The sequence below is a fragment of the Rhincodon typus genome, chromosome 25 (genome assembly GCF_021869965.1).
Source record: "Rhincodon typus isolate 14 chromosome 25, sRhiTyp1.1, whole genome shotgun sequence".
Taxonomy (NCBI): Eukaryota; Metazoa; Chordata; class Chondrichthyes; order Orectolobiformes; family Rhincodontidae; genus Rhincodon; species Rhincodon typus.
Window position 1 is genome coordinate 29,252,468 of NC_063356.1, and position 12,243 is coordinate 29,264,710.

At 37.0% G+C, this 12,243-nt stretch overlaps 1 protein-coding gene across 2 annotated transcripts in view; it reads left to right on the forward strand.

Annotated features, from left to right (window-relative positions):
* smim29 (small integral membrane protein 29) overlaps positions 1-6,605 on the forward strand; it is a 124,405-nt gene extending 117,800 nt beyond the window's left edge. For both annotated transcript variants that reach the window (XM_048612130.1, XM_020535651.2), the window contains exons 3-5: positions 555-580; positions 2,918-3,023; positions 5,846-6,605. In XM_048612130.1, coding sequence (XP_048468087.1) covers positions 555-580; positions 2,918-3,023; positions 5,846-5,914 — 201 coding nt within the window. In that variant the 3' untranslated portion in view covers positions 5,915-6,605. The remainder of the gene's footprint in view (positions 1-554; positions 581-2,917; positions 3,024-5,845) is intronic.
* Positions 6,606-12,243: the final 5,638 nt, after the last annotated feature.

A 12,243-nucleotide genomic window follows, 5' to 3' on the forward strand; every position in this document is an offset into this window, starting at 1 on the left:
TCTGGATTTCTGAAGAAGGGTCCAGACCCGAAATGTCAGCTTTCCTGCTCCTCTGATGCTGCTGTGTTCATCCAGCTCTACACCTTGTTATCTCAGATTCTCCAGCGTCGGCAGTTCCTACTATCTCTTAACTTATTATTTCTCTGTTAACTAAAGATAATAATCAACCATTGCATTAAAATTATTGGCACATCTGTCTAAAAATGCATTTGGATATCCATCTTGACCTACCAGGAAATTAAATTTTAGTTTATTCCAACAGATAACATAAAATATATGGTATTGAATCAAGGTATTTGGCCCACTACTCTAGTCCTGGTGTTTATACTTTGTGTGAGTCTCCTGCCATTTCAACTTAGTTGCATCTTTTTAGCTCAGTGCTAAGAAATATTAGTCAAAATGGAATGGCAGCATTTATTCTGAAGCTGTACATATAGCAGTCATCCTTGTACCTGTGATTGTTTACTCACTATCTTTTTGTGCACTGTTATATTAGACAAATTTTAAAATGATATTAAACTTTACTGAATTGCTTTTGACTTTTGTTTTATCAGGTGATGTACATTCAGAAGAGACGCAGGTAATCAGTACCAATCTTGAGTAATTAAGTAGTGCAGCTTTTCTATTCTGTATCTAAATGTAGTTTAGGCCATTGACTTATATTCCTTTCACACCTATGCATGAGATTTTCTTTTATCTTGACATACTAAGAATGCAGCAGTTTATAAATCCCTCATAATAGAATGTTACCAGCAAATGTAGACACTTGAAACATGATATCAATGCAATGGTGAACAAACATAATTATATTAGTTTTTTTGCCTGAAAACAGATTTGCTTTCTCTTTTCTACCAATTTCCATTTGTTACCCTGTGAACATACTGCTAAGTACAGTAATGCACAATATACAGAAACGAGAGTCATGTTGAGAATCAGATGATGTTAGTAAAAGCTTCAAGGTTCATTCCTCATTTAGTTTTAATCAGCATTGTTATCCTAATGCAGGAGGGCTTATTGTCTGACATAGGGTCAGTGCCTTCAAAAGATATTGGGAAAATATTGTGAAGGGGGTGAAAGGAAGCATGGGAAAAGATGGACAAAATGGCAAATGGCTGTCAATAGGGTATTAAGCTAGGAATATGAGTTGACTATTTAACCTGTCAAGGCTTTTTGCCAGTAAAGTTAAATCATGAATGATTAGTGATCTAACTTTGTCCACCTTTGCTCCATATCTTTTAATACCATTGGCTATCAAAATTAATCAATTACAAATCTAAAATTAACTGTTGATTTTGAATCAACTGCCATTTGCAAAAGTGTTCTAATTCTCCGCCACTCATCTAACACAGATGTGTTTCTTAACTTCACTTTTGAATGACCAGGCTCTAGTTTTTAGGCTATGTCCCCTAATCCTAGACTTTCTAACCAGCGGAAATAGTTCCGCTCTTTTGAGAGTACTGATGCAGAGGTATTGCAGATCAAGTGACTTAAACCAATTGAATTTTATGACCTTGTGATTCAGCTACGGTCATGTCAATTTGTACTTTACTGTTCCCAGGGAGGGAAGCAACTGTACAAGCACACAAATGTTTATTGTTGACTGAAAAAATTAAATAAACCAGCTATTAATATTTAAGTCATGTAGAACTAATTTATAGTTTCCTACCAGAACATTTTTGAAACTAAGTAATGAAGGGAGAGGGAAAATCTGCAAGTTTTAGTGCCCTATTATTACATTGTGGCAAATGTAAAAACATTAATCATACCACTGCATTTATATGGAATGGAAAGAGGTAAGAGGACATTGATTACATTTTTGTTTAGTGAGCCAAACATGTGTAAGCTCAATGTAGTCTTTGCCACATCATTGTAACACTTTCCCCTTCTCCAAGTATCTTCCCTCTGCCTAGCCTAAGGGCATTGCATCGAGTTGGAGAGCAGTATGCATCCAATAATGCATCCAAGTGATCTTGATATGTGAGCAGTGACAATTTTAGTGCCAGGAGATGGTATTGTTGCTATGTAAGGATGCAAAAGCAGCTTGCTATTACATAAGATGTTTAACATAAATAGTTCACATGGTTTTACAGTGGGGGTAAAAAATATAAAATGAAGCTTTCCCAGAGAAATACAGCTAATTGTCTCTGCACAAGTGTTCTTCCAGCAGTGGCATTGGCTGGCGCTGGGAAATGGGAACTTTTAGCTGGACATTTTTTTCTCTCTTCAAGTAAAAGGTCAGTAGTCCGCTTGTAACAACCAACTACCTCAGCTGAAGATCAAACCTGGCTTTTTTCTCACAGTTGTGGTTTATCTCCATATTGGACAGTATATGTAGCAGCTAAGCCACTATTAGAGTGAATCTTCAATCTTCTAAAAGATTGAATCTTCAACATTACATTATAGTCAAGTCTTTCCAGGACAAAGGAGCCTGCTTAATTGACATCCAATCCACCATCTTAAACTCCCCCCACAATCCACCAGTGACAGCAGTGATGCACGGTAGCCACTCACCAAGACTCCCCTGATAGCATCTTCCAAATCAGCAACCTATACTTCTGGAAGGACATTGGAACAGCACCTGCAAGTTCCCCTCAAAGCCACACAGCATCCTGACTTGGAATTGTATTGTATTTCATTCACTGTCATTGGGTCAAAATCATGGAACTCCCTTCCTAATGACACTGTGGCTGTTCCTACCTCATATAAATTCCAGTGGTTCAAGAAGGTTGCTCATTATCACCTCCTCAAGGGCAGTTAGGGTTGGCAATAAATACTGCCGTGGCTAATGATTCATACATTCTGTAAACAAATAAATGAAGAAAAAATATAACATTAATCAGTCAGTAGAATATTTAACCAACAGCAACAAAAAAACACTTTAAACAAGGATTTTTCTTATTTTTTGCCTTTTCTCAAGGTTAGACAAGCTTAGACATCAGCTACTTCCTGTTTATACCTATGATCCCACTGAGGAAATGAACGAAGCTGAGGAAGAGCTTCTCTTGGATAGTGATGAACCTAAGGTGAGCACAGAGTCGAAACGAGGAAATGTTTGTTTCTGTGCTGGCTTTATATTTAAAATGCAAACAATGAATTGGCACCAATATGGTGTCCGAGAGTTCAATTAAAGATAGCCTCAAATACTCTGAGGTAGGAGAGCCACTCTGACAGGAAGGTCCTAGGTTTGATCTCCAATCAATTAATTTAAACTGGTTTGCCAGGAGAATAGACTCGTACTGCACAGCATGAGGCCATTCAGCCCATTATCAATGCGCAATCTTTCAGAGTTAACTAATTTGTTCCTTTTCTATGTAGACTTCCAAATTGTTTCCTTTTTAAATATATGTACAGCTCTTTTGAAATATGTAAGCAAATCGGTTTCCTCAACTCTCACCCAGACCATAAATACAAGAACTACTATAATTACATGGAAGTTGTTTGATGGATTAGGTATGTTCGTAGTTGTGGGCTCTGTCTGCTTCTAACTATATTGGAAAAATGGCTTTAGATTGATGTTTTTTTTAAGTGACTTAAATTATTTGTTTTACTAATAAATGGGGATTTGTATAAAGTGTAAGAAATTTTAATGAAAACAAGCCAAGTTGGCTAATAAATTCCCAATAATTTTGAAAACTAATGTTCACTGTTTAATATTTAACTAAATATAATTATTTGGTGCATGGGAATTGATACTGGTGACTGCAAATGTGGATATCTTTCTTAAATTATGCATTTGTTGATGATTTTTATTGCTAGGAGAAAAGAATTTTTTTTTTCGGTTTAACTTCTAACATTCCAAAGGAGTCTTTTTGATAGCAGGCTACTGGTTCAGTAGATGTTGTCATCAAGTTATAGGAAGTGAGTTAATATCTGACATTGACCGGGTTTCCTGAGTAACACATTGAGCTCAACAAAGACTTTTCCAAATTTTAAACAAAAACACCGTGTGAATCACCTGTCATGATTGCTAGAGAGACCAATAGGTTTTAAAAAAGAGATTTGAATGAACACAAATGATCACGTGACAAGAATTCATGTTTTAAGAACTTTTTGTAACTAAGTCAACACTGACTAAACATAACGTCATAAGCAATTAATACACTAAACAACCAAAAAGATTGCCGCCCTTTTTAATGTCCTAACATGACCAAAAGTTCTACACTCACTGAAGAATTATATTGCTCACAGGAGCTAGTTCCTTCCAGCTTCCAGTGGGCTTGTGTCTCCTTATTGTGCTGAGTCATAATTGTCAATAGTGCATCTCTCAGCTTTCTGAGAATCTGTGAACTGACATCGAGCAGCAAGCCCTCCCACTCCAGCAGTTCCTTCTCCAAGGTCATGACAAGGCAAATATTCCAGTGTCCTTAAATATCTGTCTGTCCCATCTCTTCAAACAGAACAAACTCCTGCCAGAATTCTGCCTGTTGATTAACAGAGAACAGTCTTTTCCTGGCTGTTCACAATAGCTGCTGTTTCCCTGTTTCTCTCCCCCTCTCTCCATAGCTCTCCTTCTGTTCAGTCTCTGAATTAATGGTTTGGTAGTGATAAAGCCAGTTGTCTATCCCTTTGTTCCTTGAACATTGTTGCTTTTTTGACATAGGGCTTGATCTGGATCTCTGTCCCCATTGTAACCAAATCAAATAGGCATATCACTGGCAGAACGAGCAGGATGTCACTCTGTATTACCCCACTATGGTATGAATTAAAGGAGACAATCCAAAACATAACTATCTTATAAAGCCTCACATTTTGTAACTCAGCATAGTGTCAACAAACTAGTTAAAGATATTGCATTGTCTGTTCTGTATTTAAAATACATTATGACCTGATGAACAAATTTGTATCGCATTTTACTCATGTACAATTTTTATAATGTAACAATGGAACATTTGGAAATCCCTAATCTAATGGTCCTTTTTGACTGATGTTTGATGTTGCGGTCGGTATAAAGAACTAACAGCTTTTGGTTTTCTACATTCGTGGGATGTGGCTGTCGCCTGGAGAGGGTGGTGATGAGCTACCACTGCTGTGGTCTTTGGGTTTAGGGTCACCCACAGTTCTGTGAAGAAGGGAAATCCAGGATTTTGACTCAGCTACAATGAAGGAATGGTGTTACACTTCAAAATCCGAATGGTGTCTGGCTTGGATTAGATCTTGCAGGTCACGGTATTCCCATGCTTCTGCTGCCCTTGTCTTTCTGGATGGTGGAGCTTGCAGGTTTGGAGTGTGCTTATGGGAACATTAGCTCTTTATCTTTATTCCTTTGTTACTTTCTTACCTCTTTCTTCTTCCCTCCCTTTGTTTTCTTTCTTTCTGCCCTGGCAGTGTTATTATATCTGATTTTGGATCAGTAACTTGTAACATGTTTTAATTGATAATTAATATTTTTTTGAGCATTTGATTTGTAATGGCCATTTTAATGGTAAAACTGTATGAGGTAAGTTGATGGGTGTGAGTGTCACTGGCTCAGTCGACTGGACAGTCAGTTTTCGATGCAGGGTGAACCAATACTGCAGGTTCAGTTCCTGCACTGGCTGAGGTTACCATGAAGGTCCTCCTTCTCAACCTCTTCCCTTGCTTGAGGCATGGTGACTGTTAGATTAACCGACCACCAGTTATATCTCCCTAATGCGAGAGTAGTCCTCTGGGATTATGACAACTTTACTGGATGACTGAATTTAGATCCAACCTGAACTGATAGTCTCATCTTACCAAAAACCCATTGATAAGTGTTGAAGCACACAGCTCAAAGAAATTTTCTGTTTTCAACCAGATTTTCTAATTCTCATGTTGCAATATAATGAGAAAAATGTAACTAGTCTTTATATGCTTCTTGTTTTGACAGGTTGTGCAAGGCTGGGGGACATCACAACAATATAGAAGAACATTTTTCACAAAGAGTATGAAAGCTTGATCCTTCCGTTATAGTTTTGATTCAGTACATTCAAAGGCAATTGTTGATCCATATGTTTTCACAGATGAATGGCTACAAAGTACTGTTTGTAAAACTGGTGTGCAGAAGTGAAACATGCCAAATACCAGATGACTTCGTACATACAAGTGAAATTTCTAAGAAAATGACACATTTGATGCAAATATGGAAGCAGCAGTCTATTTTATTTACCTTACAGAGACCCAGCTGGGTTACAGTTATGCTGCGCATACATACAAGAGGTAGTATTGATCTCAGGCAAGTCAGTGCATTAAATATAGATGCACAAAATATTAAGAGATTTATTTTTTTCAAGATTTTTGTTTCTAATTTTAATTTTAATGTATAATTAATTACAATATAAATGAGAGGGTTTTAGCCAGTGGGGTCCCTATAAAAGTGACAGCAGGATTTGTGGGTTCTTTGGTGTATTGGGTATAATTTAGTTTGGTGATGTTTAGTCAGATTCTGTATACAGAATCTGATATAAAATTTGTTTATATGAATGCATAAGTTTTGAAAGGTCAATGTCGTGCTGGAAAATAAGTTGGCAGTTTTGTTGAGGCTTATACTGATGTGTATTTACATATTAAACCATGTTCTCCCTTGAACAGTTACTGATTTACTGAGACCCTGAATAAAGTGTTTGTGGAGAGTCCTCAGCTCAAAGAAACTCTTGGCTGCTTCCTGTTTTTAAAAAAAAAACAAAGATACAGATTTATAGGACACTTTAAATCCTTTCTGGAACTTGCAGTACAGAAAGGATCCTGAAGCACAACTTTTCAATTGAAGCTTCTTGCATGGGGTGTGAGCAAACGGCTTGGATTCATATTAATGCATTTGCATTTCTCCAAGCTGTCATCAGAATTCTCAATATGGATGTTTTGTGCTTTATTAAGGTCTGTTTAACAACATCCAAAATGTAGTTCATTTTTAACATAGTGGAGCAGACAGAATAGTTAACATTTGTATTTGGTACTTTACATGATAAGCAAGTATTTTTTAAAATATAAGTAAATCTTAAACTCTCTTTACAATAGTTGTCGTAGTGATAAACAGCACTGTTCACTATCCCCTCTGGATTCTCCAGTAACAGTTCATCGTTATGTCAACAACTTAAACTTTCGTTGTACAAGAGGCACATTTGCGTTTGCTATTTAACAAATTCAGAGAAATAGTTGCATTTTATCTAGACTGTGATAAAATATAAAAGCTGAGCAAAAACAAGTCTTCAACTGTTATTAAAAAAAATATGATTAAACATAGTGATTAGAATGATTATGGATGTCTTGGAAAGAAAATAATTTACTAGTATGCTATAAATTGATCTGTATTCATTCAATAATATTTTACTTTTGTCAGGGCACGAGTTCCTACATTTTTGTCTGGAATTATGGTAGTTGTGCACAGTCAGGTCAGAACAGCAATGAAAGAGATTACTATGACATCAATAAAGAAGATCAAATACAACATTTTCCATTTATTACTTCCCAATTGGGCTAAATGTTTCAGGCCACTTTGGAAAAGGCTGAGTGGCAGTCAAACTGGCAAAATGGTGAGGGAAGAAATTGAAATGGAAGCCTAGTGTCTTGCCAATGCCAACACATGTTCCAAGCGTAGCAAAGTTGATTGCTGTGATACCCATGGGGAGGCTAATTAGGACTCTTGGGTGACTCTTCACCCCTCTGTTTTCATTAGGAGGGTACACTACCACGTGGGGCGGCTGCCAGCAGGACCTGGGAAAGGGGATGGTTACATTGGATTATGGGCACCCAATGGCCCACAGAGCAACTTAAGCAATACCATTGGCATGAATATGTTCTCTAGCTTCTCCCTTGTATTGTAGCCTTGGCAATGACACCTGTAATAGAGATGCTGCTGAGCAGCTGGCAGCTTTTGCATGGGCTGCTCTCCTTATTTTCTCACCACTGGCAATAGACAGCCCAGGTTCTGCTGCCTGCTGAAGTGGGGTTGCCTCACACTTTCAAACCTACCAGTGGGATCTGGCAGAAATTCAGCTCGTAGTTTCCTGTTTTCACTTTATTTGAGGACAATTAAATTGCATTTTTTTGGATTTTATGATGAATCCACCAACTTTGCCCTGATGATTAGGTTTGTATTTTGACTTTGAGAAACTCAATTGATTCTTCCCACAGTTTCTTTTCACCTTCCTCCTGTCTCCAGCAATAGTACTCTCTACGGGCTGTCAAACAATTTTGCATTCATAGCTGACAATTATGCAACTGGTCTCCCTGAGACATGAGCCTCTAGTACATAGCCCAAGCTAATGGCCCACATTGTATTCCTAGACCATTTTTGGGGAAATTACTTTGGTGTAGGCTAGGAGAATGAAGAGCAATTTTCACTTGTCAGTATTTTTCACATATGTTGGTGATCCCTTTCATTGGATGAAAGGAAGAATGTTCGTGATGACTGGGGTGTCTAGAACCAAGGGTCATAGGCTAAGGATATGGGCTAGACCATTCAGGACTGTGATGAGGAGAAATTTCCTCTCAATGAGAGTGTTGAGGCTGTGAAGTTCTCTGCCACAGAAAGAGGTTGAGGCCAAAACATTGAATGTTTTCAAGAAGTTAGATATATTTTATAGGGCTAAAGGATATGGGGACAAAAAAGTGGAAAAAGGGTACAGAGTTGGATGATCAGCCATGATCATAGAGAATGGAGGAACAGGCTCGAATTGCTGAATGCCCTACTCCTGCTCCTGTTTCCCATGTATCTATGTACACAGAATAAACATCATCTTGATTTGAGGCTGTACAAAGAGTCACAAAGAAGTTAGATACCAAAGAGGTATTTGTTCAGATGTTAACTGTATTGGTTACCATACAAATCTGGTACACACAGATAATTATAAAGTTGCCAGTAATATACAATGTTTAAATTACTATTGATGGTATGTTTAGTAAAAAAGAAGTACTAAATATAGATAATTGTATTACATTTGAGATTTTGGCATGCATGCACACTTTGGTATGTGCATTGTACATATTTCAACAGTGTTATTTTCATAGAGATCTACAGCACAGAAAAAAGGCTCTTTTGCCCATCACATGCATGCTAGTCAAAAACAACCATCTAACTATTCTAGTCCCATTTTTCAGCACTAGGCCCATAGCCTTGTATGCATCATAAGTGCACATCTAAATACCTATTAAATATTAAGTGCCTCTACCACTATTATGGGCCATGAATTCCAAATTTCCACCACAATCTGGGTGAAAAAGATTTGCCTCATGTCTCCTCCAAACTTTCTTGCCCCATACCTTAAATCCATGTCCCCTGGTCATTGCTCCCTCCATCAAGGGGAATAGTTTCTTTCTGTCTACCCTGTCTATGCCCTTCAATGTTGTAGATCTTAGTCACATGCCCTCTGAATCTCCTCTGCTCCAAGGAAAACGACTCTAGTCTGTCCACTGTCACTTCTTTAACTGAAACACTCTAGTGCTATCACATTCCTTCTATAATGTGTATTCCAGAACTGCACACTCTAGCTGAGGCCTAGCCAACAATTTATATAGTTCAATCATGACCTTTCTGCTCTTAAATTCTACTCCTTGGATATGTCAGGACATTTCAGGTCCAGTGATGCTTCAGAACTGATAATGAGTAATGTTGACAAATTGGTATTTATTGCCTATACTTATAGTTACAATTTGACTTCTCAACATCCAATGTATCATTTGATGATGTGTAATTTGATCATATGACCAGAAGTAAATATCTATTTTCAAGAAATGGGTTAATTTTGCTTCTGCAAATTTGGATTTTGATAGCAAGATAGTTTATTAAATCTGAAACTCAAATCCTTGTATTCATGTGTGGTGCTTTAGAGCTAGTTATTAATTCCGCGATTGTACGATCGATTTTTTGTAAAATGAATAGGATGTATTGTCGTACGCTATGCTTTCTGGGTAGCAAGAACCTCCATTAACCATCTGAATCACAGATCCGAGTCCAATTTAAATTCAGGCTGTAAATAATCAGGAGTGCAAGGCAGATGTCGAAATAATGAAAGTAAAGAAAAACTTAAGCGCCTTTGGTATTGGGCAGGATACCAGAAACTCGACGTACAATGGCACAAACAACTGCAATAAATTTGAGGGCGTTGTTTTTAAATATGTTGAAAAGTTATCATCCAATTTTATTTCATGAGCAATTTTGAAATCAATGAAGTAATTAATTAATACTTTAAGTTCTTTGACAGTAAATCAGGACAGTCTCTGTCCTGCGTACAGCACAAAAACAGGCACAAAATGTCAATGCAAAGTAGTTTTTTTTCCCTTCTCTCTTAAAAGCGAAATACTGAGAACGCTGGAAAGCAGAAATAAAAATAGAAAATGCTAGAAAGATTCAGCAGATCTGGCAGCACCACTGGAGACGGAAACACGTTGCGAGTATGATAGAACTATTCTTTAGTGTTTCCCGCCATCCGCCGTCCACCCACCAAGTCTGTCAACAGCAGTGTCTGGAAGACCAATCCGGAAAACAACCAAAGAACTGCGGACACAGGAAATCAGAAATGAAAACAGAAATTACTGGGGAAAAAACACTCAATAGGTCTGGCAGCATCTGTGGAGAGAAAGCAGAGTTAATGTTTCGGATTCAGTGACCCTTCTTCAGAAATGAGCTTTTCCAGCAATTTCTGTTTTTGTTTTTGTTCATTCCCGGAGACTTCCATGAGGTTTGAGGATCCGATTGACACTACACAAGGCTGGCAAAACGCTGACCAAGACAGCGATGCCTACGTCCCATCAGTAAATATACAAAAAAAACTGAAACTTGCTGATTTGGTGGGTCAGACACATATTTTCCAGTTCCCTTCTCAGGTTGATGTAACCTTAGTGAAATCCATTTGCTCAGTATAAACAGTGAATTGTTAAATGTTTCCCTCACTTCATCTGTGTCATCATCCACGCAATTCTGTTACATAATTAGATAAATTTTAAAATACAACTCCACAAAAGGAGAATTTAGTTGACTTATCCCTTAACAACTTTTACTTCTAACTTATTAAGCTCTTTCTCCAGTTGACCTACTTGAATATAAGCAGTCTTATTTTATCATACCATCAGGGAAAGATACAGAGCAGAATTATCATTTGACCTCTCGTGACTGCCAGTATTATGCCTGATTTCACTTTTGTGATATAATTGCTATTCAATACATGAATCATATAAAAGTATATAGTTAAACTTAATTGACTGGCCTGACTAAACCAAATATTCCTCGAGGGTTAGGCAGTAAATCTTGGTTCAAGAGTTTGGTCATTGAATCGGATTTGTATTTCCTAGCTTCATAGACAAAGATTTTAAATGTTAGTTTGACTGCAATAATGATAAGAAATCAATAGTAGTACAGATTGCATAGACTTCAAGCCCTGTAATTAATACCTCTATTGCATTAAATGAAACATTATCTAGTTTTCTAAATATTACAGGGTCCCACTGGTGCAATTCACTCACTTAAATTGTGCACAAGCTTGCAAGATTGTTTAGAAGTTGCTAGCTTCACTGTATTTATACAGTTAGATTGCATTTATATAGTTAGATAAAACTTTCACCTACTTTAATTTAAATTAACCACGGGATGCTTAGAATAAATATGCAAAGTATGGATAATTGATTGATGGTATTGATACATCTTCTGAAAATGCTGAAATGATGGGATGAGAGGATGGAGATCCTGAATTAATAACAATTTATTGAAAATAATAACACATTTAGTTGATACATATAAAATAATAGAGTGGTTAGATAAAAACTTATAGAACTGGTAAGAGGTGATGAATTCTGGACATACCAGAACAGCTCTGCTTGAAATTTTACTGAATGTGTGCTCTGGCATTTGGAAACATTGTAAAGGAGTGGGTTATTGTCAATTATAGTCATTTTTGGTTTTATTAAAATCAAAACCTTTCAATAGCTGATTCACATTTGCTTGATATTATTCTTTATAAACTGAGAGTCCAAATTATTTAAGTTTTTTAGTTACTATAACTACAGCTCTGTGAAACTATGCTTTGGAGTTCCTTGGAATGAAAATAAATAATTTTTTTGACTACGCAGCAGAAACGTACACTTATTCACCATCAGCAAAATTAAACACTGACAGCTGTAAGCAGCTTACATGAAATATGTTCATGCAGTCCAGTTGCTAGTGATCATGGACTAGTTGTCCAAATCCAGATTGGATTCAGTTTTAAACAGATCATCTCATTCTTAGCTAAATATCAAAAAATAGAGCAATGAGGTACAAGGGTGTTCTTCTGCCCTGCAGTATCTGAGTCTCAG